The 27,276-nt window shown below is 39.3% G+C and overlaps 3 protein-coding genes across 3 annotated transcripts; all 3 read left to right on the forward strand.

Moving 5' to 3' along the window:
* The first annotated feature begins 312 nt into the window (after window positions 1-312).
* On the forward strand, window positions 313-8,681 carry pin1 (peptidylprolyl cis/trans isomerase, NIMA-interacting 1). Its single transcript, XM_037765030.1, has 5 exons — window positions 313-501; window positions 2,201-2,283; window positions 6,055-6,163; window positions 6,269-6,379; window positions 7,732-8,681. Exons 1-5 carry the CDS (start codon window positions 444-446, stop codon window positions 7,839-7,841), a joined length of 471 nt encoding a protein of 156 aa, XP_037620958.1. The 5' UTR covers window positions 313-443; the 3' UTR covers window positions 7,842-8,681.
* Window positions 8,682-11,528: 2,847 nt separating this feature from the next.
* LOC119484913 (perforin-1-like) lies at window positions 11,529-27,129 on the forward strand. The gene is made up of 11 exons (XM_037764094.1): window positions 11,529-11,655; window positions 11,841-11,890; window positions 13,640-13,940; window positions 15,454-15,533; window positions 16,477-16,522; window positions 16,899-17,035; window positions 17,114-17,252; window positions 17,840-17,920; window positions 18,126-18,598; window positions 18,697-18,790; window positions 26,303-27,129. The coding sequence occupies exons 3-11, from the start codon at window positions 13,659-13,661 to the stop codon at window positions 26,513-26,515; spliced, it is 1,545 nt and encodes a 514-aa protein (XP_037620022.1). The 5' UTR covers window positions 11,529-11,655; window positions 11,841-11,890; window positions 13,640-13,658; the 3' UTR covers window positions 26,516-27,129.
* Window positions 24,643-25,538, forward strand: LOC119483157 (perforin-1-like). The gene is made up of 2 exons (XM_037761245.1): window positions 24,643-25,278; window positions 25,393-25,538. The coding sequence occupies exons 1-2, from the start codon at window positions 24,955-24,957 to the stop codon at window positions 25,504-25,506; spliced, it is 438 nt and encodes a 145-aa protein (XP_037617173.1). The 5' UTR covers window positions 24,643-24,954; the 3' UTR covers window positions 25,507-25,538.
* Window positions 27,130-27,276: the final 147 nt, after the last annotated feature.

Below are 27,276 nucleotides of genomic sequence, written 5' to 3' on the forward strand. Positions count from 1 at the left end.
ATTTTCTCGGGAGTTTCGAGAGGCGGCGAGTCGCGTCGGACGCCCCGTGATTTACATAAAGTAGACGAGCCCTCAACTTTATGCAAATAAGCAGCGGGCGTCGTGGCGCAGAAGTGAAGTTTGGGAGCCGAAAAAGCCGGCTCTTCTTTGGTGAGCTGAGCCAAATGATCTGGCTCACTAAAAAGAGCCGTAATTCCCATCACTGGTAAAGCGGATCAGTGTGTGTGTGTGTATTAAGCCTCTCGACCAATCAAATCCGCATACTAATGATTGACAGCCCACGCTAGCCAATGACAGGACAGTAAAAAAGGCGGGACCTGATTCTGAAAACAACTCGTACCGTAAACACGTTGCTGACTGTCGTACGTTGCCTAGCTGCAGGCTCAACACACAGAAGCTTCATTGCTAAATTAAACCTGAAAACGCTGCTGCAGAAAGAAACAATGGCAGACGAGGAGAAGTTACCCGGAGGATGGGAGAAAAGAATGAGCCGCAATTCAGGTAATGACCCAGAAACCCCTTTAGAGAAGCTAATAATGCTAATGCTAAGCTAAGCTACATGTGTAGCTAACGTAGATGTTAGCATCTACCAAACATCTGTGTTTAGTGATGCAACCAGGCAGCTGGGACTTCAACTCTGATGGTGATATGCTGAAACTACTGATGCATAACTCTATTGTGCAGGTGTGTTGTGTTAAATGTGGTGTTTGGTGTGTTGTTTTGGTTGTTTTGTTTCATTAAAGGCGCTGAGCAGAGCTGATGCATGCAGGGCCTGCTGCATGACGTCACTCTGCTCAGTGCCTCACCTGCAGACTGACTGCACGAGCCTCAGCAGGTTATTTTACATATGTATTATGTTGGGAGGCCAAAGAAGCTTAGTAGAGTCTAATTCAAGCATAAATAAATCTTTCATGTCATCTTTTTCCCACTCAGCTTTGTGGCTTATAGGTTACAGTACAACAGTGGTGGAAGAAGTATTCAGATCCTTTACTTAAGTAAAAAAGTACTTATAACAAACTGAAGATCCTCCACTACACTTAAAGGTCATGCATTCAAAACTTTACTTAAGTAAAAGTTTTTTTTAACCTTAGCCTTAGCCTTAGTCTAGAGAATGAATGTTGACTTTGGGCTGGCTCTGATAACTCAATTCATCTTGGCCAAAAACAGAGCTCTCCTTTTCACACATTTAACATCTGTACATCTCTCAATATGTAGAACTCACTGGAATCATGTTTATGATTCAAGATGTTTATTGTCACGCCGGTTATAGGTACAATCGTGTGAAATGCTTTTTGCTGGGAAGCTCCATTTAAAATAATAAGTTATAATACAATTATAAAAGGAAATACTTTGTACAAGGGAATATTAAGAACATATACATTAAGAACATATACATATCAGAAAGTATGAATGTACATATATAAGAAATACTTTGTACAAGGCATATTAAGAACATATACAGTATAAGATATATTTTTGTGTGAGAAGGTGTTGTATGAATTATCTATTTAAAAGTCTGATGGCCTGGGGTAAAAAAGCTGTTCCTCAGTCTGCTGTAGCGAGTCCTGGGGGTCCTGTATCTTCTACCAGAGGGCAGGATGGAGAACAGGCTGTTGTGGGTGTGTGTGTGTGTGTGTGTTGTCCTTAATAACCCTCAGGGACTTCCTGAGGCACCGCTGGGTGTACAGCTTCTGCAGGCTGGGCAGCTCGCACCCAGTGATGTGTTGGTTATGTGAAGTATTATAAGGTGCTGTGTCACCAAAATTGAGTTGGCAGCCTGCTGTGACTGCATGAATGCAAGTGGCTGCAGAAACCCTGAATTTTATATGATGATGATGATATGACAATATTGACAAAGAATCTGTATATCTAAAGTGCATCGGTCTCGTCAGAGCCGATATACGATCCGCTAGATAAGGTTAGTATTGCCACTGATACCGATCTAGGGTATTGGATTGGTGCATCCCCAAATACAGTTGCCATAACAACTTAATAAGGTTAGGGTAATATGTTATGTTGCTGTTGTTTGCAAAGTTAGCTCCATCAGCCGTCTCCACTTTGAGAGCTGTGTGGAGGCAATAGACGTGCTCTGAATTTCGTATTGAGCTCCTTTTAATGTTGTGTCTTCAACTTGTTCTGCTGCCTTCATTTGCATAAAAAAAGTCACTGAATGCATCTTTAATCTCTCTTTCCCCTCCAGGTAAAGTGTACTACTTCAACCACATCACCAACGCCAGCCAGTGGGAACGTCCGGTGGGAGATGGCCGTGGAGAGCCAGACAAGGTTATTATGTGTAATATTCTAAATGTATTTATTATTATAATATCAATAAACTTTTTTATTATAGAGCACCTTTCAAAATAACAGTTACAAAGTACTTTACAAGAAAACATAAAACAAGACTGAACTAGTTTGATGATTAAAGTTAGTGATGGTTGGTAGAGGCCACATGAAGCGTTGGTACTTCCTGCCAATAAAAGCTTTGGAGCGCTGAACTAAGCAAGAACAGTGACATCTGGTGGTTTGCAGAAACTATAGCAGCCCTTTAAGACGAGCCAAAGCACTACAACACCCCGCTGATTCATACTGTGGTTTCAGTCCTGTGTGTGTAATAAAAGGCTTCATTTTGTTTATTTTAATCTAGATTATAAGTGTTGCAGTATACACACATTTTGTGCAATAGCATAGAATAGAATAGTAAAAAAAAAACAATGAAATAAATCAGCCTACATATCAAATATCTTTGACATTATATATGTATGTATCTTTTTGGTGTGTGCTTTTCCTTCATGGTCGACATTTAGGCTCTAACAAACAAGCTTTGGTGCCAATGTATCGTCCACACATGCCAGGTCAAAATTTGCGATGAAGTCAAATGTTACTCTTTAAGATTTTTATCAGCAGGTTTAATGTTAGAAGATAAGCGTTGGTGCTACCTACTCAGCAGTATGTCAGAGTTGAACTGTAGAGTTTACAGGAGACCGGGGAGGTTTTTTATTTCCATAATAACTCAGTTTCACTAGAAACACAATTTGTCTTAAAGTTAACATCTTAATATCATGTTTTGTAAATGGTTCAAGAGGTCAGGGTAGTTCATTCATTAGATAACATTTCCCTGTGCCACACCTGTGTTGCTGCTGACATTACATTGATGATGTACACACCCTGTTGATCACATCTTTCTAATGAACTGTACAATTAACCGTTCCCATTCAGAGAAACACTCAAGGAAGTAATCAAACTGGCACGGGGTCATCCAGGACACTTTGTTGTTTGTAGGACTTCTTCATTTGATCACGCAGTACTTTACACAGTGATGTATAATTGTGATTTTTTTCTCACCAATATTACGATTTTAGATTTAAATTATGTTCTATAAACTCCAGGCCTGTTTCTGTGGTCTATACAGTATTAAACAAGGTGCAACTGTGCCAAAGATAAACACAAGCTTGTCTTATTTATACATGATAGAATCAGATAAAATAATGCATTTTAATGTTCACCTCGTAGTTTCGACACAAGAATGACGGCAGTGTGGTTTTTCATCCTATAATTAGTTATTGTGTTGTTGTTAATGATTGTTATTATAATTAAATAGCAACTAATGGCACTATTAAAGGTTATGATTTATTAATTGGTGTTTTAAGTGAGGGATAAAGTACAGCGAGCCGGTCATGTTTGTGAAAGAATCCCCGACGGGGCGATGCTGAAAACAATAGAACAACAACATTTGGGTTACTAGGAAAGATCCGTTTGGCGGGTTTATGATACCTTTGTGTTTTTAATTAGTTCTTTGTTCGTCAGGAGATGTTTTGATTTGTAAAAGCAGTATAATTAGCACCGGTGTCTTTAATAACATTTACAATGTTCTGTTCTGTTCAAGTGTTCCAGGAAGCAGTGACAGTGAGCCAGCATGCACAATACCAGGACTGAAGCAGCTAAATGGCATTCAGCCATCATTTAGTGTAATAAAATCCATTTGTTAAGTACGGGATAATGTACAGCAAGCCGGTCATTGTTGTGAATTAAACCCCGACAGGGCAATGCAAGACCCTGAAGGGGTTTATTTCACAACAACGACCCGCTAACTGTACATTATCTCCCTTATTACACAGCTACTTACTTAAGAAATCAATACTAATTTTTAACACAAAAATGATCCGCCAGAGTCAGACAACAGAACAGTGCCCATAGCAACAGTCTGTTATACATAGCGACGGTCTGCTACAAAGAAATAACAGACCATAACTTACTTTAATTAGATCGGGATCTCTATTAGAACTACAAATAAAGTTTTGTGGGTTTAAACAAAGTTTGGCTGCACAGTGTCAGTTTTGTACCGACTGGCGAGTCCGTGAGGTTTAAGGGGTTAACAACTTTATTAACGTTTTCAATTCCTGACCCAATCAGTTAATGTCATGGGAGAAGTCGTTATGCCTAATTCATGCAACTAAATTAAAAACTCAAAACACTTTATTAATAATTTACTCACTTTCCAGTAAGCCATGAGGTCTGACGTTATAGTAAATCTTAAATAAATAGGTCATAGGTTTGTCACTTTCTAATTAGCCAAAGAGCGAATTAATACGATTTTTTATCAACAGCGATTAAGCCATGAGTTACAATTTAGTTATTCATTTATTTAATTATGTCTTATTACCTCCGCCATGGCCGAAGGAAGGAGGTTATGTTTCACCGGCACTGGTTTGTTGGTTTGTCCGTTTGGAGGATTACTCCAAAAGTCTGCGATGGATTTGAATGCAATCCATTAGATTTTGGTGGCGATCTGGATTCAGGAATTTTTTTAAGGATTCCAGTCAGCCAGAACTTTAAGACCTCTGGGTATAACACATGCACGGTGTAACTGATGATGCGTTGATGACGCATGACCTCTTTCCTTCAGAGAGAGTTTAGTATGTGTTTCCCCAGACCTCCACACAGTAGGTCATGTATGGAACTACAAGAGAACAATACTGTATATAGAGTGAGTTCTCATTCTACATATCTATAGTTTTATATAACACTGCAATGGTTTTAGACATTTTAGTTTTCACATTAGTTTTCAACATAATTTATCATCATTTTGCCGATTGCCAAATATCATAAACTTTGGTCCGGTGCTCCACCCTCTTTAGACTCGGGTATTCTTGACCTAATTCTCTCTTTTCAATCTCTGTGTGTGCAGAGGGCCCTGCAATCTCATGCCCTTTTATGGGGATTGGCAGGGCATTTACCTATGTTAATTAGGGTCAACTGGCACACACCTTCAATTTAAAAGGACGATGGGATTAATTATAACAACACAGGTACGAACAGTTCTGCAGTTTAAGAACACGTTGTGAATCTGACGTACATTTTTCTCCTTTCTTAAGAACTAATTTAAGAACAAAGTTAGGAAGGTATTGGTGAATGAAGCCCAATGTTATGAGTAGGCTATGATTATCAGATCAATACGAACATTCAGGTCGCCTCACAGCAAGAGGGTCGCAGGTTCAAACCCAGCTTGGGGCCCTTCTGTGTGGAGTTTGCATGTTCTCCCCGTGTTAGCGTGGGTTTTCTCCAGGTTCTCCGGTTTCCTCCCACAGTCCAAAGACATGCAGCTTAGGTTAATTGTTGACTCTAATTTGTCCGTAGGTGTGAATGTGGGCGTGAATGGTTGTCTGTCTCTATGTGTCAGCCCTGTGATAGTCTGGCGACCTGTCCAGGGTATACCCCGCCTTCGCCCAATGTCAGCTGGGATCAGCTCCAGCCCCCTGCGACTCTGAATAGGATAAGGGGTTACAGATAATGGATGGATGGATGGATGGATGGATGGATGGATGGATGGATGGATGGATGGACGAACATTCAGGCTCCTTCCTGTGGCTTTGAAATTCTTCAAATTTATTTGGCGACCCTAATAAAACCTCCTGCGACCAACCTTTGGGTCCCGACCCAGTCTTTGGGAATGACTGGTCGAAGAGAAAAAAACAAAGACTGGCACTCAATACACCAGTCTTATTGATTCTGAGGTGATTTGACACTGATCAGTTTGTTTTTTTCCCACTCACTCAGGTACGCTGCTCTCACCTCCTAGTGAAGCATAATCAGTCACGTCGTCCATCTTCTTGGCGGGAACAAAATATCACACGAACTAAAGACGAGGCCCTGGAACTCATTCAGAGTACGTACGGCATCGGAGGGGGAGGGGGGGCGGGGTTGGAAATGTGGCTCGATCAGGTCTAATCAACATGTTTAATTTGTTCTTTATTTCTCTGTTTTGGTGCAGAGTACATAGAAGAGATCAAGGGTGGAGAGGAGAAGTTTGAGTCCCTTGCGTCTCAGTTCAGCGACTGCAGCTCAGCTAAGAACGGTGGCGATCTGGGATTATTTGGCAGAGGTACATACTCGCACACACACACACACACACACACACACACACACACACACACACACAACGATGCAACAGTATACGCATCACACTCCTATTCATGAATATACAAACCCACAAGAGTTGTACACATTACGTCAAGGGTTGCTAAATATGTGTGTGTTAATATGTTTTTGTTATTTTATTTAGCAGGACAACAAATTCAACAAAGCTGTGTGATTAAAAAATATGTAATTACTTCCAGGAGGAGTTTTAGTGCAGGAAGTTTTATTTTGGAGGTTAAATTTGGTCCATGAGCATTTATGTTGTATCACCTGTGTACTTAGTTAGCCAGGAGTTAAAGGGTCAGTTCACCCAAGTCAGTGCTTTCTAGCACAGAGATGCAGTTTGTTCTTCTTTCATTTCATTCTCATTTCTGCCATTGTTGCTCTTATTTCTCAACACTGTGGTGACAAGCATCCAACTTAAAGGTATAATGTGCAAGAATGAACTAAATTAACTTAAAAAAAACAATATATAGACTGATACAAAAACAATCCCTCCCAATAATCACTTCTGACCCACTAGAAGTGTGTATGGTGGTGTCTGTTTCTACAGAGACCCTGCAGCCCTCCGCCTGTAATCTGTCTTTTCTTCTTAATTTGCGTACCTCGGGACGCTGCTGGGCATCTGAAAACAGCCTTTAGGCCCCGCGTGGGGGTGTAACCCCGAGCCAATAACAGCGTACAGGGTGTGCTGCCTGTTCAGGTGGTCAAATATCGCCGCTTTGTCACGCCCCTCGGCTTCTGATACCGACTCACAAGTTTACTTTGCTCCGTTAGATAAAAAGCGACCATATTTCACAGATTGGAACGGGTTGTGTTATGTGCATGTGTTCCAGTGATCCAGCGGACAAGAAGCCTGCATTCATTCAAAATCCGACAACTCTGCACCTTCCCGCAGAGTCGTGCGGAGTTAGTTGGTTGTTTATTAGTGTTTTTTAGAACGCAACTGCTGAGAAACAATCAGAAAATAACGCTTTATTTCTCTGATTTTGCTGTTTTGTTCTCACTATCGCCGCTCCCTCTGTCCAGTCACTGTCACTGCTTGACCATCGCTGCTCTCTCTCTCTCTCTCTCGGCTTGTTGAGCTGTGGAGGTTCGGCAAACTTTGAATGCACCCGACAACAGTTGCATATTATACCTTTGATAACGATTACTCACCGGCCGTGCCCCAGAGACACACCCAAACTAAAACTTAATGAAATGTAATTAAGAGAATGCAGGACTTCATGCACTGTACACACAGGTCACAGATGATTTTTATTTGAATGTTTATAATCATTTTATTACTTTAATATAACATATCTGTTTATGTTTTAGGTCAAATGCAGAAGCCTTTTGAAGATGCCTCCTTTGCTCTCAAAGTGGGAGACATGAGCGGTCCTGTTTTTACTGACTCTGGAGTCCACATCATCCTACGTACTGGTTGAAAGGAAGAAGCCACATACTGTACTTTCCTCTTGTGTCCTCACACACACACGCAAACACACACAAACACACACACAGTCCATCCCAACCTGACCTGCTTTATTTTAATGACACACACCACCCAATAGACAAAGCTTATGGGCTGAATCGCATTAGTTTAATGGGATCATTTTGTTCCAAGCTCTATTGAACATGTATGAATAATGTAATCACACTGAACGTCAAGGAGTATTGCAGATTATTCCTTAAGACCTAAAGCTTTTATTAACCATGGCAATGGCATTATATAAAAACATGAGTGCCTGTGACTCTGTTGAAGTGAGTGCCCCCCCCCGTGGAAACAGTTTCACACGATGCGCAGAGTTTGAGAATGCGTCTGTAAAAGCTTGTGTTGTGCATGTCTTCAAAAAGGACCATTTAATGTATGTTTTCCTGTAACCTTTTACATTTCTACTGTATGTGTGCCAAAGCAGTTCCTCGATCTTGTTTTGGAAAATGGATCCATGAGTTCTTTAAAATACTTTCTAGTCATTGCAGATCCCCTGCAGTTTGAGAAAGCACCGTTATTCTGAGTTCTCGACATTTAGCGTTGATTTAAGTTTGTTGTCCTTTGCGGATATCCAGTAACATTGAATCATTTGTTTTCATAATACACTCAGTAAAGTGCATGTCCCCCCCCCTGTCCCTTTAGGATATGCAAAGATGGCACAGCTGAAAACTTCCAGGTTTTAACAATCAGCTCCGCAGCTTTTAAAAGCATCAGAGTTCAGATGAACTGTTCCACTGTCGTGTCATTCATTGGAGTTTTTCTTTCATCAATAAAAAAATCTCTTTTTTTGTAATTATTATAATTAGTAATTATTATTGAATACAGACAAGCTCATTCGCATCCTTTAGGATTGCACTTTTAGCTAGCTTATAGCTTTGCTATATGGCAGTGGTTTCCAACCTTTTTCGTGACAAGGACCCCTAAATTGATACACATTAGGTTACAGACCCCCTTTTGATAAGATTTTGCTTCAGGGACTTCCATCTGAAATGATTTTGATTGTTAGATATGATTAAGACCAGAATTATATACAGTGCCGTGAAAAAGTATTTGCCCCCTTCCTGATTTTTTTTTATTTTTTTTGCATATTTGTCACACTTAAATGTTTCAGATCATTAAACAAATTTTAATGTAAGACAAAGATAACCCAAGTAAACACAAAATGCAGTTTTTAAATAATGACTTCATTTATTAAGGGAAAAAAGATCTCCAAACCTACCTGGCCCTATGTGAAAAAGTAATTGCCCCCCCTTGTTAAATCATGAATTAACTGTGATCAACCACATGTTTTGGAAAGCTGAGTTTAATTTCACTAGCCAATCACTGTTCAATCAAGAAATCCCTTAAATAGAACCTGTCTGTCAAAGTGAAGTAGGCTAAAAGATCTCAAAAAGCAGCACATCATGCCGTGATTGAAAGAAATTCAAGAACAGATGAGAAACAAAGTCATTGACATCTATCAGTCTGGAAAGGGTTACAAAGCCATTTCTAAGGCTTTGGGACTCCAGCAAACCACAGTGAGAGCCATTATCCATAAATGGAGAAAGCTTGGAACAGTGGTGAACCTTCCCAGGAGTAGCCGGCCTATCACAATTACTCCAAGAGCGCATCGACGACTCATCCAGGAGGTCACAAAAGAACCCAGAACAACATCTAAAGAACTGCAGGCCTTACTTGCCTCAATTAAGGTCAGTGTTCACGATTCAACAATAAGAAAGAGACTGGGCAAAAATGGCATCCATGGGAGAGTTCCAAGGCGAAAACCACTGCTGACCAAAAAGAACAAGGTGACCAAAGCTGACCAAAGTTGACCTTTTTGGAAGGTGTGCGTCCCGTTACATCTGGCGTAAAACTAACAGCATTTCATAAAAAGGACATCATACCAACAGTCAAACATGGCGGTGGTAGTGTGATGGTCTGGGGCTGCTTTGCTGCTTCAGGACCTGGACGACTTGCCATAATTGATGGAACCATGAATTCTGCTCTCTACCAGAAAATCCTGAAGGACAATGTCCGGCCATCAGTTTGTGACCTCAAGCTCAAGTGCACTTGGGTTATGCAGCAGGACAATGATCCGAAACACACCAGCAAGTCCACCTCTGAATGGCTTAAAAAAAACAAAATGCAGGTTTTGGAGTGGCCTAGTCAAAGTCCGGACTTAAATCCGATTGAGATGCTGTGGCATGACCTTAAACAGGCCGTTCATGCTCGAAAACCCTCCAGTGTGGCTGAATTAAAACAATTCTGCAAAGACGAGTGGGCCAAAACTCCTCCACAGCGATGTGAAAGACTCATTGCCAGTTATCGCAAACGCTTGATTGCAGTTATTGCCGCCAAAGGTGGCGCAATCAGTTATTAGGTTTAGGGGGCAATTACTTTTTCACATAGGGCCAGGTAGGTTTGGATATCTTTTTTCCCCTAATAAATGAAATCATCATTTAAAAACTGCATTTTGTGTTGACTTGGGTTATCTTTGTCTAATATTCAAATTTATTTGAGGATCTGAAACATTTAAGTGTGACAAATATGCAAAAAAATAAGAAATCAGGAAGGGGGCAAATACTTTTTCACGGCACTGTAGTTGTCAACTACAGATGAGGAGATAACCGTGGAGGAAGTGAAACCATCAGAGAAAGTCACTCTTATGACTCTCACATTGGGTTCACTTCTATGTAAGGGATAATGTACAGCGAGCCGGTCACAGTGTTGTTGAACTCTTTTTAGAGCTTTTGGCCGGCGTCTGTTCTCAGCACCAGATGCAGGCCAAGTTGTGGAAGCTCTTGTAAATGTTTAACAGTATGAACGAATGTAAAACAAGTTGCATAATATAGTTTGTTTTTGGTGAGAAGATATTGCTATTCCTGATATGAAGAGCGATACATTTTGGGGGAAAAAGTCTTTTCTGATGTTGTTACTATTTTGTGCACCATGGTTAATTGCGATTAATCACACATTTTCATCATCTGTTCAAAATGTACCTTAAAGGGAGATTTGCCAAGTATTTAATACTCTTATCAACATGGGAGTGGGCAAATATGCTGCTTTATGCAAATGTATATAATTATTATTGGAAATCAATTATCATAACATGGCAAACTGCAGCCCAACAGGCAACAACAGCTGTCAGTGTGTCAGTGTGCTGACTTGACTATGACTTGCCCCAAACTGAATGTGATTATCATAAAGTGGGCATTTCTGTAAAGGGGAGACCGGTGGGTACCCATAAAACCCATTTTCATTCACATATCTTGAGGTCAGAAGTCAAGGGACCACTTTGAAAATGGCCATGACAGTTTTTTCTCACCAAAATTTAGCACGAGTTTAAAGCTTTAAAACTGAGCCTGCTACAACCTAAAAAAAACAAGTTGTGTTAATGCATTAAAAAAAATTGTGGCGTTAAAATGAACTTTGACAGCCCTAATATATACATGCATGCATGCATACATACATTCATACATACATACATGCATACATACATAAGAGCCTTATGGGATGGTAATTATTTTTCTAGGTATTAACAAGTCCTCAGGGTTACCAGGGAAACGGAGTGAATGGATTGTATATATAAATATAAAAAAATATATATTAATGGTCTTAATTTTTATTTTCTTTGGCAAATGATCATGGTAAAAGTGTGATAATGCCCTTTGAGGCATCCATTATCAGTAATTAATGGACGACGTGGAGGCCAGAACCGTCAGACAACCAGCGGAGGACGATTTCTTCCGCGAAGTCGGGCATCATCGTGACACCAGGAAACGTCACCGGTAAATACGATAATTTCCTGGTTCCTGATAATTATTAAAAATGTTGTTGATCAAGCTCGTTGGAACAAATCCAACTGCAGCTGTGAGGTTTGTCCTTTAATTGTTTGTTCAATGATGTCACTATCTGACCTGTTAGGTAACTGCTATAAGTATAAATTCACTCCGTTGCTGTTCCCTCTTTACAGTCTCACCGCATCCCGGACTGACGCACACTCATCTGCTGAGACCTGAAGAGGTAATATCATTTTTTGCTTTTTGATTTTAGAAGAAAAATTGTTGACAGACTGAATATTTAAAGGGTCAGGATGACAAAATCTCACCACTAGTGGCGTTTTTTATTTTTTATTGTTTTATTCTTTCCTCCGTTTCTTCTGATATGAAGACAGCTGAGATTTTTAACATCAACTAAAAATACTTTGAAGTTGAAAAATCACGTCAAATATCATAAAAAACGTTGCTGTTTTGTTAATCCAATGTCATATTTTGATGTTTTTAGTGCCACATATATAATATTCCATTTAAAATCCCTGCATTGGGATGGCAGTGGTAATCTCAAACCCATTGCAAATAAGACAACAGTGATCTAAATGGTTAGACATGGCTAGTGATAAGTGGGGACTTTTGTTTTCGTTGTTAAAATAATGCCTTCCCAGAGCCACACATTACAGTGGTATTGCCAATTTCTATGCAAGTCAAGTTTATTTTTATTGCATGTTTTACTGGAGTTAAAGAGCTGTACAAGTTAGAGTGAACTGTGAGTAAAATTGTATCAACAAAAGCAATTAAACAACAATAGATTGCAATGGAAAAATACAAGGCAAATTAAAATTCTAATTACTACAATGCGTGTGAAGAAAAACAGCTGAGGCTGAATCACCATCATTCCTTACTGCTGCACCTATTATACTGGCATAACAGCAAGACCATTAACCTTGCTGATCAAGCTTTTACATTTCATCATTATCATATGTCTTGCCGTTTTTATTGTTGTACCCACATGTACCACACTTGGATAAAAGCGTCAGCTAAATGAATGTAATGTAATGTGTTGCAGCCGCTCTGCCTCATCGTAGCATAGGTTTGACTTTTGTATGTACTATTAAATGTTATGCCAGGGCCGCCGAAGACGTGTCAGAAATAGGACTTTTTAAACCTGCAGTAGGATGAATGTTTTCGCATCATTGGGCAAAAATTCCATAATAACCTTTCAGCATATTGTAATTCAAGTGTTCTGAGAGAAGACTAGACTGCTGCACCTCCTCATGGCTCTGTTTTCAGGCTTTAACAAATCTAGCCCGTGACGGGAGACTTTGACCAATCACAGGTCATTTCAGAGAGAGAAGCGTTCCTATTGGCTGTTCATTCAACGGAGCCAGCTGTCAATCACTCGTACTTTCTCAGTTTACAGCTAAACAGTGCACTACAAGATGTTTCTGAAAACCTCTGAGCTGAGAAATACAGTAACTGAGTATTGATTCATATTTGATCAGCGCTGCCTAGTTTGACCGTTTAATCAGAGTTTGCGAGTGATGACAGCTGTTCAGAGACGGTAGGCTCCAGCTCGGCTCTGATTGGTTGTTTTTCTACGGTCTGTGAAATCTTGCAGATGCCATTAGGAGCACTACTGTCAGGATATAGCGTTTATACCGTTTTATAAAAATAGCGTAATCATCTTTGCTCCAATGTGGCCTACTGCTGCTTTAAGAATATGTTATCAAAAAGTATGCAAATAATTTGAGGGTTAGAAAAATGACTCAAAGGTATAAAATAAGTTAATAGGCCGTCTCACAGTCACATCAAGGTAAAATAGCATGCTAAATACATAATAGATACATCAGATGAAAACTTGGAAGTTCAAATTGAAAGAATCGCAAAGTCTGTCTGCGTTGCAGTTCATGTTAACTTCATTGATAATTACATTACAGCTGAAATGATGCTCACTGATGTCCTTTTCTACTCTCTCTGTCTCTCTGAAATACTTCAGTGTCTCTTTGACTCCAGCCATGTTCTCCTCTTCAACCCCACCCCTTCTCTACCTGAGTCTCCTGCTCTTTCTGTCGTCCACTGTCCTCTCCTGCCGGACTGGGAACCGCAGGCAGTGTCGTGCCGCTCCCTTTGTACCGGGCCACAACCTGGCGGGGGAGGGCTTTGACGTGGTCACCCTGAAGCGAAAAGGAGCCTACTTGGTCGACGTGAAGACCTACCTGAACAGAAGAGGCACCTGTAAACTCTGCGTTAACCCTCTTCAAGGCAACAAGCTGCAGAAAGTAATTCAAATCAGAAAAGCACAAAGACAAACTTTCAGCAGCAACTTAGACACTTAAACAAGCACAACCATCGTCTTCTCGTCTTTATGCACTAGAGCTGTGTCACCCTCACCGCTCTTTGCACTATATGCACTCTCCCATAGCCATACGTTTTATACTACTGTTTTATAGAGAATTGATATTACTGTCTATACTGTACATATCAGATTTATAGTGTATACACCGTATTCATATCATACCAGCTGTTTATTCTGTATATAATTTCTTACTATTAGCATTTCTTGCACCTACACCTGCACTATATTTATTTTCAGCTATTTTCTGTTGGCCGGTCCACAAAAATGTCCCCACCCTTTCGCCCTAGGAGGTTGAAATTTGACATGGGGGTCAAGTGTGTGGGTGTGAAAGTGTGTGTCTGTGTTCATGCCAATTGGCAAAAAGGGGCTGTGGCAGTGAGAGTGGCCTATAACAAAAAGGCGGATAACTTCTAACTGGATTCACATACTATGATCAAACCATGGACTGTATTAAACCAGTGGGCTGTGAAGCCAATGCTGAAGTGCCTTAAACTTGCATTCTTTCTAATATCGTGCAGGGAGCAACTCGTCTGGTTGCAAAAAGAAGTCTGATTGTACAGAAGTCTATGAGAAAATGACCCTACTTCTCACTTGATTTATTACCTCAGTAAACATTGTAAACATGAGTTTATGGTCTCAATTGCTAGTTGAGGGAACCAGGGCAATGCTAACTTCCTAGTTGGCCTACAAGAATACGTCATCCATGGAGTACTCTATATGATTTAAACAGGTGAGTCATGTAGAAATGCAACCCACGTACAGTCATTATTTTGTACCAGGCTGTAAACATGTAAAGATGGGCATTTTATTCTATTTAATTTTATTTTTACATGAAGGTCTGTGGGGATTGAACCTGTAGAATTGACTCGCTTTTGGAACCAGCCTCAAGTGGCCATTTGAGGAACTGCAATTTTTTTGCAATTTTCAATTGGCTTCATTTTTCAGCTTCGGAGGTTGATGCTTTGGCCAAACTCATGAACCGTTTGTCGTAGACTCTTAAGGGAGACAACATTGCACCCCGCAGAGATTTCCTGTTTCAGTGGTGTGAGTCAGCCCGGCCCCCTATACTTAAACCACAACAATCTAGTCATGGTCCACAAAGCTGTGCGCACCCTATAACACCCTGCAACTTTCTACCCATAAGGCTGAAATTTGCCATGGAGGTCAAGTGTTTGTGAGGTTGTGTGTGTATGTGCGAAAGGATGCATGCACGTACGTGGTCGCAACTATTGCGAATTCACGCTTGTTTCCTCATACCTGCACTGTCTAGCATATTCATATTTTCTTCTTACCATTTATTCCACATTCTATATTTATTCTATATATTACTGTTCACTCTGTTATACTCTGGAAACGCCTCACTTTACTGCTTTTTGCACTACTGGTTAGATGCTGAACTGCATTTGTCTCAGTGCAATGACAATAAAGTTGAATCTAATCTAATTTATTTTCAGCTGCCTCTCTCTGTGGTGGACTGGCGCTCATTCAGCCGCTGTAGTCATCGGAGCCAACAGAGTCGAGAGTCCTCTGTCAGGTATTCTACATCATTATAAGCATAAATACCACCTTGATTCCCTGTAGCTGGACCTCTTTGGGCTTCCTCAGTTACTGTTGCTGCACATGTGCAGTTTACAAACAAAAATTCATAGTATTGTTTTAAACCATATATCCTTGATTTCAGGCAGACGTAGACAAAAACAGGTTTATAATTTTTTGCTGAAAATGACCACTATGGCTGCAGATTTTATCTGCTGTAGCTGACTCGCTAATTAAGGTTGAAAATGCTGTCTCTGGCAAAATTCTCAGTTTCAAACTAACTTATTTCATAACGAGAACTTTATAAAAGTCATAAATATGCACTTGATGGCGATATTACATGATATATTATATACCTATGATGTGGACTAACGTGTTTGTAATGCTATTGGATCATTTTGATGGGGTTGCTGTGTGTAAACTTCCCCTAAATCTAACAGAGCGGGACAGAGCTGATAAAGTAGGATCCAGGACCAGCTAGTTTCCACAAAGTGTGGAAATAAATGTCAGTGTATGTGCTATTGTGTACATCCTCTTTCTTTTTTTTTAACATAACTTGTAACCTCGTATAATAATGATGCATGAAATGCTTCTTGGGCTTGGAAATAACGCTAGGTTACCACTGTAGGTAAGTTAGTTAGCCAGGCATGCTAAAGTTTGCAGCCTATTTTGGAACAGACGAATACACTGTTTAATAATCCATTCATTACATTTGGTCTTTTTTTTGGTTTTGGTTTTGGAAGGGCAATAAAAAGACACCACCACCCTCCAACTATTTCTCTTACTACAGCCCCTTGCACATGCTTCAACATGTGGAGAAATGTATGTGTGTTTAGAGAGCTTAGATTACAGAAAATTAGTGGACAAATCATCTCAGTATTTTATGGTCTTATGAAATTGGAGAGATTTTATCATTTATGTCCTGTAAATTGTGTCCACAGCTCACTGGTGAGCAGATACACCTCCCTGTTCACTTCAGGTTGGAAGGTAAGAAACATTTCATAGATAATGTTGAAGAGAAACATACATTTTGTAATATTATTACTGTATTGTAACTGATATGTAGACATATATTGTGAGCATAATCAGCTGAAAACAGCACATGAGAGAAGGTTATTCTTATTCTACAGCGTTCGTTAGAGCAGAGGAGCACCCTGCTACTTAAATAAGATGCATAATTACGAGCTTTCGTATCTAAAGGTAATTGTTGAACCTATTATAGCCCCTCGGTGCTTTAGGATATTAGGTTGATAATAATTTCACCCCTCATTACAATATAAAAGTATTCGCATTACTTCAGTACCAGTTGTGTTTATTTTAAATGTTATGGTAATGTGGTGAACTATCATCTTGTTTCTAACAGATCGGCTTCAGTTTTAAGAAGAAGCTGAATATACAACTGGCGGGAACTCGGTCCTCTGTGTATAGATTTGCTTCATCCAGGACCAGAAAGGACAGCTACTCCTTTAGCACTCACAGGGTGACCTGCAGCCATTACAGGTAGGGTGACATCGCCTCAGATTTTTCAACTAAGTTTTCATTCACAGTAAATTAACCAGTCTGTCCTTTTGTGTTTAGGTACCGTTTGTCGAAAAGACCGCGCCTCAGCAGGGAGTTCCGCAGGGATTTGGAGAGACTGCCCTATTCCTACAGCCGCTCCACCAAGGCCCAGTTCAGACGGCTCATATCTATCTACGGCACACATTATATCCGCCAGGTCAAAACACACACACTCTTTACCACATTTTTATGCCTCCGCGCCAGCGGCAGCCGTGGCCAGAGCAATTATGTTTTTGGGTTGTTTGTCCATCCGTACATCTGTCTGTCTATACCTTTCTCAGGAACACCTGGAGGGCATTTTTTCAATATTGGCACAATCATTCACTTGGACTCAAGGATGAACTGATTAGAATTTGGTGGTCTAAGGTCAAAGGTCAAAGTCACTGTGACCTCCGTCTGCACCATTCTCGTGATAAGTCAGGAAAGCCTTGAGGGAATTTCTTAAAATTTCACATAAACGTCCACTTGGACTCAAGGATGAACTGATTATGGTGATCAAAGGTCACTGTGACCTCACAAAACACATTTTTGGCCATAACTCAAGATTTCATACACTAATTATCAGACAAATGTCTAACAGGATAAAATGATCAAATGATGACATTTTGGACAGACATGGATGTAAACTACAACTTGACTAGTTGGTGGAGGCATACAACCGCGAGGCGGTAATTCTATTTTTTTCTTAGTTCACAGGAATAAATGACACTTTTTTTGTCTCAACAACATTGTACTTTATTTCAGGTTCGACTTGGGGGGGAACTCAGGAGATTCACAGCTACACGTACCTGTTTGTCTTCACTGAATGGATTTTCCGCACAACAGGTACACGTGACATATGTTTCTGGACACAGTCTATTATTACGTATTCATTTTAAATAAAAAACATGAGTAAGCTACATCAACATTTTTCTACATACAGTACATATATACGTATATACCCAGACCATCTTTTTAGAAGAAGCACTGAAACACAGTAATATACATAGAGCACCATAAATAACATCTTCTTTTCCCTCCTGTTCTCTAGGTGCACTCCTGCTTAACGCTGGGTTTCTCTTTTGGCTTGGGGAAGTTGACATCATCTAATAAACTCCGGTCTTGCAGAAAAGTCCTACAGAACCGGGACTTCTCCACTTCGTCCAGGTCCAGTCTCTACGACCATTATACAGAGGTGATAGGAGGCAGAGGTTGGGTCGGTGAGTTTTCTTTCACCCGTCAAGACTTCAAGGGCTACCAAAGGTGGCTGTCGACCCTCAAGGATCACCCTGATATTGTTCAATATTCCCTAAGACCAATGTACGAGCTGGTGTCATGCGAGGCACAAAAGATAGCAATGAAGGCTGCCATTGAGGCGTACGTGAATGAAAACGCCGTCAAGAAGATAGTCAAACCGCAATGTGGCATCAACTGCTGTCCTAAACAGGCCTTTTGGGGAAACATGGTTGTGACCATCCTCCGAGCCCGGGGTCTGAAAGGAGATAGAGTTGGCAAGACTGACGCGTAAGTAGAGAAAGGGGAACAGAGGTGTTGACATAGGGGGCACTGTGATCATGATTCATCAAAGGCAAATATGAATTAATTTGTTATCTAATTCACAGGTATGCTAAGATGTGGTTCAGTCATTTCCACCGCAGGACTGGTGTGATCAGGTCAAACCGCCCTCACTGGAATGCTCGTTTTAATCTCGGCAAGGTCAGTAAATCTTCTTAGTCTTGATTTTCTTACGAGGTAATAACCATAGGAGCTTTTATGTTTCTACAAGCACTTCGTTCTTTTGCTACATTTCGGGCCCTATCCTTTTTTCATTGTATATGCTGCCCTTGGGGTCCATTTTTGAGATACACAATATCTCTTTCCATTGTTTTGCTGATGATGATGCTGAAAAACAAATAGTGATGATTCATTGCAGCCTCTGTTGAACTGTTTAAATGATATCAGAACTTGGATTGATCTAAACTTTCTAAATCTTAATGAAAATAAGACTGAGATCATTACGTTTGGTCGACTTGACCTATTAGATGACTCCGTTGGTATTCTTAGCCCTTTGGCTTCACCAAAATTACCTTTTGTTAAAAAGTGTTTTTCTTTTTACAGCGCCTTCAAATTTGATAAACAAATTAGCTCAGTTGAAAAAAGAAACAGCTTTTTCCAGTTAAGACTCTTAGCAAAGGTAAAGGCCTATCTGTCATGCAGGGCTCTCGAGATAGTTACCCATGCTTTTATTACCTCTCGGTAAGACTACTGTAATTCTTTGTATGTGGGTTTAGAACAGTCGTCTCTTCGCCGTCTGCAGTTATTTCAAAATGCAGCTGCTCGCCTTCTGACTGGAAAAAGAAAACGTGATCACATATCACCAGTTCTGGCCTCCCTCCACTGACTTCCTGTCAGGATTGATTTTAAGATTTTATTACTTGTTGTTGAGGTTTTAAATGGGCTGGCACCACCTTATCTAGCAGAACTATTGCACCTTCATACTCCAGTTAGAGCACTGAGGTCAACCAATCAGATGCTCCTGGATGTCCCCAGAACTAGACTCAAAAACAGAGGCGACCGAGCCTTTGCGGTGGCCGCCCCTAATCTCTGGAACAGCTTACCTTTTCATATTAGAACAGCTCAGACCACAGAATCATTTAAGTCACTGCTGAAGACTCACCTCTTCTCGCTGGCATTTCATTAAGTTTATCTTCTGTTCATCAACTCTTTTACTGCTTTTATGTGCACATTATCTTTATTGTTTTTACCCTGTTCTTATTGTTGCTTGCTTTGTATTAATTTGTATTATGTTCAGCACTTTGGTCAACTGCAGTTGTTTTTAAATGTGCTCTATAAATAAAGTTTGACTTGACATGACTTGTAGAAATGCATAAAGATAGTGTTGACAAATTTGATACTTTAAGGGTATATGTTTGTTTCATTTTTACATTATTCTGATTACATTTTTATTTCAAATTTTTCTGAAGGCGAACACACGCGCAACTTTGAAGGTCGAGGTCTGGGACAGGGACCCAGGCAGGGATGACCTTTTGGGACAATGTACGATCAGTGTGCGCCGGGGGACACACCATCAGAGATGCTCCACCAGGAGAGGGTCCTTCATATTCAAGTACACTCTGACCTGCGACCGTCACCTCACTGGAAACAAGTGCAACAAGTACAAACCATCTCCATACTAAGAAACACATTGTGGGTTTGCCGCTTTCTTTCCTTTCATCGTGATATCACATCTGTTGATCACTTTTTTTAGGTTGTCATTTAACACAATCAAAGGGAAAACATTTGAAATCAATTAGAGGTACATTTACGAATTTATGAAACTTAAGTGTTATAAAAGAAAACTGATCGTGATTGAAAAAATAGGTTTCAGTTTTGACTAATATTTCTGACTTTAATAATTTAGATTCGGTGTTTGGTTACTGTTAAACTGTTTATTATAAGACAATTTGGGAGTGATAGAGTAGGACTATCCTTTGGTTTACATTTGAATCGCAGATTAAGCCTTTACGGTTACGGTTAAAATCTTTCTAATGACATTTTTATGTCCTTTCTCATGCCAATAAAACCTATGAAAACTAATGATTTCTGTTGTTGGCATTTTTCTTTTGTCAAATTCTTCCAAGCACATTTCTCTTCTGTGTTGTTTTAACATAGAGAAATTTACTCTATTAGGTACATTTCGACATGAGGGCCATTCCCTGCTCAGCTTTTACAATCCTTTTCTCCTGTGATTTGCTACACCCTTCTTTCCTTTTATTTCCTCATAAGCGCCATTAAGATAAAAGATAAAAAGCTCCCTCCTCCGTTTATTTCCAATCAAAGAAAAAAAAAAAAGGCTGTTTTTCTTGCTGGTTCTGATTTTGATGACTAGAAGAGGAGCAGTGAAATCAACTTTTTGGGCATTTTGAACAGATAGAAAACTATTTTTAAAATGTTACAGGAAGATGCCCACAACCATCTTTAATAAATCAGACTGAGAATTAATTTCAAAAGACTTAAACACCTTAAGATGCATCATACAGTAGACTGAGAGCATGGTTTGAGTTCTGATGCTGTCTTGAAAGTCCACATACTGTAAATGTCAATCGCTATGTGCAATTACTCATCTCAATTCACTGGATTAACTCTGACCTTGTCAACTCAAATTCAAAGGTTTACGGGAAAGCGTGATTTTTGCAGCCCCATCTCCCTGAAGATCTGGTTTGTCCTGTTGTTTAAGTTGTTTTTGTAAATTTGGCACGTGCAGTAGACTGAGAGCGTGGTTTGAGTTCTGATACAATATTCTTGCATTATGTGGTTCCAAAGGAATTAACATCAGAAATTGAGGATACAAATTTTATTGTGATGTATGGTCAATAATATTCAAGTGAGCATAATTCAACCACAACTACTGGGTTAAATGTGTTACAGTCCACAAAGGTGCTACAATTATTTCCACTGTGGTGGTAGCTTTAAAACAAAGGTTGTGATCCATTTATTTTAATACTCTGTTTACCCAGAGCTAATAGCTACTAGAACAATTCAAACTCCCAACATGAGATAACAGCAATATAAGTAGTGTGCAGATGTATAGTTGACGAGGTGTGGCAATGCCAGGAACATAAAGCCCTGGTTGCAAACATCTGCAGTTCACTGATACTCATCTACAACTGAAATGATACCGTTCTATTCTACTCGCTTTGTCTCTCTCTGAAATATTTAATTGTTTTCTTTGACTCCAGCCATACTCTCCTTTTCAACCTCACCCCTTCTCTACCTGAGACTCCTGCTATTTCTGTTGTACCACTCCCCTATCTACGACGGAGTATTAGGGCCACATTGAGGGGGAAAAAATCAGAGATTTCAAGCATAAAGTCATAATATTACGAGAAAAAAGTCGTAATATTACAAGAATAAAGTCATAACTTATCGAGGAAAAAAGTCGTAATATTACAAGAATAAAGTCATAACTTTATGAGAAAAAAAGTCGTAATATTACAAGAATAAAGTCATAACTTATCGAGGAAAAAAGTCGTAATATTACAAGAATAAAGTCATAACTTATCGAGGAAAAATGTAATTTCCTCCTCCACAAAAGAGGCAATTTCCCCCAGTTCCATTTGGTTCTTTCTTCGGAGTAAACGCAGTGTCTTGCACAATCTTTTCAAGATCCTGATACTGATGATAATGTGGTGCAGAGGTGCCAAAAGATTAAGTATTTCATTATTTGTGAAACCTAAACTAAAGTATAACTACACAAGATGCTCCACGTTGTTCATTTTCACACAGGCAGCACATACTAGCTTGTCGTGAAGGAGGCGAAATAACCCTACAAACTTGCGTTAAATTTTAGTGAGGAAAAACTGGCTTGGCCATTTTCAAAGAGGTCCCTTGACCTCTGACCTCCAGATATGTGAATGAAAATGGGTTCTATGGGTACCCACGAGTCTCCCCTTTACAGACATGCCCACTTTATGATAATCACATGCAGTTTTGGGCAAGTCATAGTCAAGTCAACACACTGACACACTGACAGCTGTTGTTGCCTGTTGGGCTGCAGTTTGTTATGTTATGATTTGAGCATATTTTTTATGCTAAATGCAGTACCTGTGAGGGTTTCTGGACAATATTAGTCATTGTTTCGTGTTATTAATTGATGTCCAATAATAAATATATACATATATTTGCAAAAAGAAAGCATATTATTAGTATTAAATACTTGACAAATCTCCCTTTAACTTACATTTTGAACAGATAAGAAATGTGCGATTAACTTGCGATTAAATATTTGAACTGATTGACAGCCCCACAAATTAGTTTTATGGCTCACCTTGTCTTTTGTTTTTGCAAACACCCATCATCATCACATCACTCCGACAAACACACTCATTATTTTTACATGATGGGATTTCTTGTCATCTGGTACACTACAAAAAACACCGGGAATGTACCTTTACAGGTCGAATGACACCTGAAGTGAAAAGGGACAAAAGCGTGTGTGTGTGTGTGTGTGTGTGAGTGTGTATGTGCATGGAAAGTCCACATACTGTAAGTGTCAATCTATATGTGCATTTACTCATCTCAATTCACTGGATTAACTCTGACCTTGTCAACTCAAATTCAAAGGTTTACGGGAACGCGTGATTTTTGCAGCCCCATTTCCCTGAAGATCTGGTTTGTCCTGTTGTTTAAGTTGTTTTTGTAAATACGCCACGTGCAGTGTCTCGAGATCTCCTATTTGAGAATAATAACTCTCCTGTTTGCAGGATTCCTCACACGATCTGCTGTATAAAAGGGCTGTTACCTGCAGACTCGACAGTGTCACCACGTCCTCGGCTGACACGCTCTCCTCATCTCCACCTCACTGGAAAGAGTCTCACTGAAGAACTTCTTCTTCTCTTTTGAGAAAACCTGCTGAGGCCTGAACAGGTAATCTTGTTTTTAATAAATAATGCATATTAATTAACATTGAATGGGTATTTTCACCCAAATTACAAAATAGATGTTTGTTTTATTTGTCAAGATTTTTAGATATTTTTTATTGATTTATTTCTTTTTTGAATCATTTATTTTTTTAAATGTGTGAACTGACCATTTAAGGATTTTTGGCATTCTCCTACAAGACAACACTGTTAAGAATTTCCCAGTAAAATAACAGTAAAGAACTGGCAGCAGGGTTGCCTTTATGTTACTTTAAAATTAACATCATTATACTGTCGCTGAAATTTACAGCTTTGTACTGTTAATGAAAAATACAGTTTGAACTGTTTTTTTTTATTAATTTCACAGTATTTTACAGTTAATTTACTGTTTAAAGATACATTATATAGCTGTTTTTCACCTTTCTTTTCCATTATCTTACTGATTTGTTTTAATGCACTATTTAGGTTGTATTTTTTATATACATTTTAATAAACATTATTTTTTGCCTAGATGAATAGACTTAGCAGGTTACAGACATACAGTCACACTAAATACAATTAAAGGCACTTGTTAGGGAAAAGGCTATAATAGACTTGTTGACACTTTTCCCAAAATGCATGTCTCTAGCTGGCTACAAGCACAGAATGCAAACCATAACAACATGTGAGTGAAGAGCAATAAAGCTAATTCACTGATTTTACAATCATGTACAATGTACAAGCCTCGCATGTGCAGATCAGGTCCCAGAATTAAAACAATACTGCATGAAACTGTTATTGATGATACTTTAGACAGTTGATCAGCAGTAAAGTGATGTTTTTTAAGAATGCATTATAGTTCAGTTAAAAAACGGCCTATGAGCGTAATTTAACAGGTTTTCTTTTGTATTAACAGTAAAGCACTGTTTTTAGCAATAACAGGTTAATACTGTTGAAATCCTGCTGTAAATTAACAGCAATTGTTTACAGTGTAGTGTAGCTGAGAGCCACGCATAAAAATGGCATTACAGACTTGTTTTGGTTGTTTTTTGAGTTACATGTGGAGTTGCTGATGATAAATAGCTGTGGCGGCTGCATCGCCTGGATTCCTCAGCATTCCTAAATGTGCACTCCTTGTATTGACTTAACTGCAGAAGCATTAACCCTGCGGTTCAAGCTTTTACATTTCAGTTTCAATATCATGCACCTGCACAGGTTCAACTTCTGCTTACTATATCATTAAAACCTTTATTAAAATATATTGTCAAAAATGTTGCAAATTAATAGAGGGATAGACAAAGATACATCACATAGTAGCTGTAAAATGTAGACACTACGACCCTTTTTATCTATAAAACACCTTGATCATCTTATCGTCTGACATTCTCATCCCTGTACAGTGTCAGGGAACAGAAATAATCACAAATGTGTTTAAAAATTGCAGTTATTGTTAACTTTATTGAGCTGAAATGATGCTCACTGATGTCCTTTTCTACTCTCTTTGTCTCTCTGAATTATTTCAGTGTCTCTTTGACTCCAGCCATGCTCTCTTTTTCAACCCCACCCCTTCTCTACCTGAGTCTCCTGCTCTTTCTGTCGTCCCCTGTCCTCTCCTGTTGGACTGCGAACTACAGCCAGTGTCGGTCCGCTCCCTTTGTACCGGGCCACAACCTGGCTGGGGAGGGCTTTGACGTGGTCACCCTGAAGCGTAAAGGATCCTACGTGGTCGACGTGAGGACCTACCTGACACCAAATGGCACCTGTACGCTCTGCTCCAACCCTCTTCAAGGCAACAGGCCACAGAAAGTAATTAAAATCATCAAGGCACAAAGACACACTTACACATAACTACTAACAAAGCAACTTAAACAAACTCACATATTGTTAACATGTTAAACATGTTCTCACCTTTAATTTCAGCTGCCAGTCTCTGCGGTGGACTGGCGCGCACTCAGCCGCTGCAGCACTTATCTCCACGGCAGTCTACACACCTCCGTCAGGTATTCTGTGATATGGAGTCATAATCACTCATAGTGTTGTAACTAGGGCTGTCAATCGATTCAAATTTTTAATCGCAATAATCGCAAATTAATCACATATTTTGTATCTATTGAAAATGTACCTTAAAGGGAGATTTGTCAAGTTTTTAATACTCTTATCAACATGGGAGTGGGCAAATATGCTGCTTTATGCAAATGCATGTATATATTTACTATTGGAAATCAATTAACAACACAAAACAATGACAAATATTGTCCAGAAACCCTCACAGGTACTGCATTTAGCATAAAAAAAATATGCTAAAAGGCAACAACAGCTGTCAGTGTGTCAGTGTGCTGACTTGACTATGACGTGCCCCAAACTGCATGTAGTTATCATAAAGTGGGCATGTCTGTAAAGGGGAGAATCGTGGGTACCCATAGAACCCATTTTCATTCACATATATTGAGGTCAGAGGTCAAGGGACCCCTTTGAAAATGGCCATGACAGTTTTTCCTCACTAAAATTTAGCGCAAGTTTGGAGCGTTATTTTTGCCTCCTTCCCAACAACCTAGTATATATATATTTATATTTATATTTATATTTATATAGTTGACCTTTTTACTTTCTACACTCTTTTTGAAATCCTGAATATTCATCCATAGTGTGCTTTGATGTGATAAGCTGTAAAAACCAACCAAAATAACTGTAATCTGTACAGGACATTAAGTGAACAAGTGGAACAAAACAGATACCTTTAATGAATATTAGGTCACCAAAACATTTCGTATGTTTTTATATTATTTTGGTCTAACTTTAACTCGTTCGCTTTTTTATTTTTTTAATAAAGGTGGACACACATCCAGGTCTGAAGATTGAAGTCTGGGATGAAGACGTGTTCAGAGACGATCGTCTGGGATCATGTACGAAGTACGTGAGACAGGGGACTCACACATTCACCTGCTATGCCAAGAGAGGTGGCGTTGAGATCAAGTACTCTCTGGTCTGCGACCGTCACCTGACTGGAGACAGGTGTGACCAGTACAAACCATCCCCATACTGAGAAATGCATCTGGGTGACATGCTCTATGCAAATACTGTTGGCTTGTTTTTGATGAAGTGTGATATCAGATTGGTTGATTATGAAATTGACACACTCTTCAGTTTCCTATTTTAGAGACTCAATTACATATTTTTGACTGTATAAATTAGAGGTATAGCTATTCATTTATGTAAGTGTTTGACCTTTAAATATTATATTCAGCATTGTATGTGTTTCTCAGCTTATATTCAGTTGTAGTTTAATGTGAGGTGATTTTCAAAGAGATGGTAGTCCTGTTTTATCCTGTTTGGATATTTGGTGGTGGGGCCACATTTGGATAACAGATTATGTCTTTGTCATATTAAGAAGCTGTTTTTCAAAACAATGAGTATGATTAGAGATACATTTTGTGCTGTCTTTCGCGCACTAATAAAGATTGTGAAAAACATGTAACAATTTTTTCTTAAGCTCCACTGATCAACATTGGTAACACTTTATGATGAGACAAAGCACATGTTTCACTGATGCATGACTCATGATGACTTAAAGCTGCAGTCTGTAACTTTGAGCAAATATGTGATTTGTATTGCCATTGTGTGAACATATTGTAATGTAACTTAAAAATTTAGACCATCCCCGACTTTCTCGTTTGCCTATAACAGCCTGTGGACTGATTTCTATGTAAAGGACTTGGGACCGTTTTGCTTCGTAACATTAGCTGATGAAGTCATTTGCAAATGGCAAGCTAGTTAGTATAATGGAGGTTGGACATTACAGATAGT

Source organism: Sebastes umbrosus, chromosome 3 (genome assembly GCF_015220745.1).
Source record: "Sebastes umbrosus isolate fSebUmb1 chromosome 3, fSebUmb1.pri, whole genome shotgun sequence".
Taxonomy (NCBI): domain Eukaryota; kingdom Metazoa; phylum Chordata; class Actinopteri; order Perciformes; family Sebastidae; genus Sebastes; species Sebastes umbrosus.

Coding starts and splice junctions, on each gene's coding strand:
- LOC119484913 (XM_037764094.1), top strand. CDS start 13,659: ATGTTCTCCTCTTCAACCCCACCCCTTCTCTACCTGAGTCTCCTGCTC. Junction 16,523..16,898: donor TGTTCACTTCAGGTTGGAAG/GTAAGAAACATT, acceptor TGTTTCTAACAG/ATCGGCTTCAGTTTTAAGAA. Junction 18,791..26,302: donor CTCGTTTTAATCTCGGCAAG/GTCAGTAAATCT, acceptor TTTTTAATAAAG/GTGGACACACATCCAGGTCT.
- pin1 (XM_037765030.1), top strand. CDS start 444: ATGGCAGACGAGGAGAAGTTACCCGGAGGATGGGAGAAAAGAATGAGC. Junction 2,284..6,054: donor GCCGTGGAGAGCCAGACAAG/GTTATTATGTGT, acceptor CCACTCACTCAG/GTACGCTGCTCTCACCTCCT. Junction 6,380..7,731: donor TCTGGGATTATTTGGCAGAG/GTACATACTCGC, acceptor TTTATGTTTTAG/GTCAAATGCAGAAGCCTTTT.
- LOC119483157 (XM_037761245.1), top strand. CDS start 24,955: ATGTCCTTTTCTACTCTCTTTGTCTCTCTGAATTATTTCAGTGTCTCT. Junction 25,279..25,392: donor AAGGCAACAGGCCACAGAAA/GTAATTAAAATC, acceptor CTTTAATTTCAG/CTGCCAGTCTCTGCGGTGGA.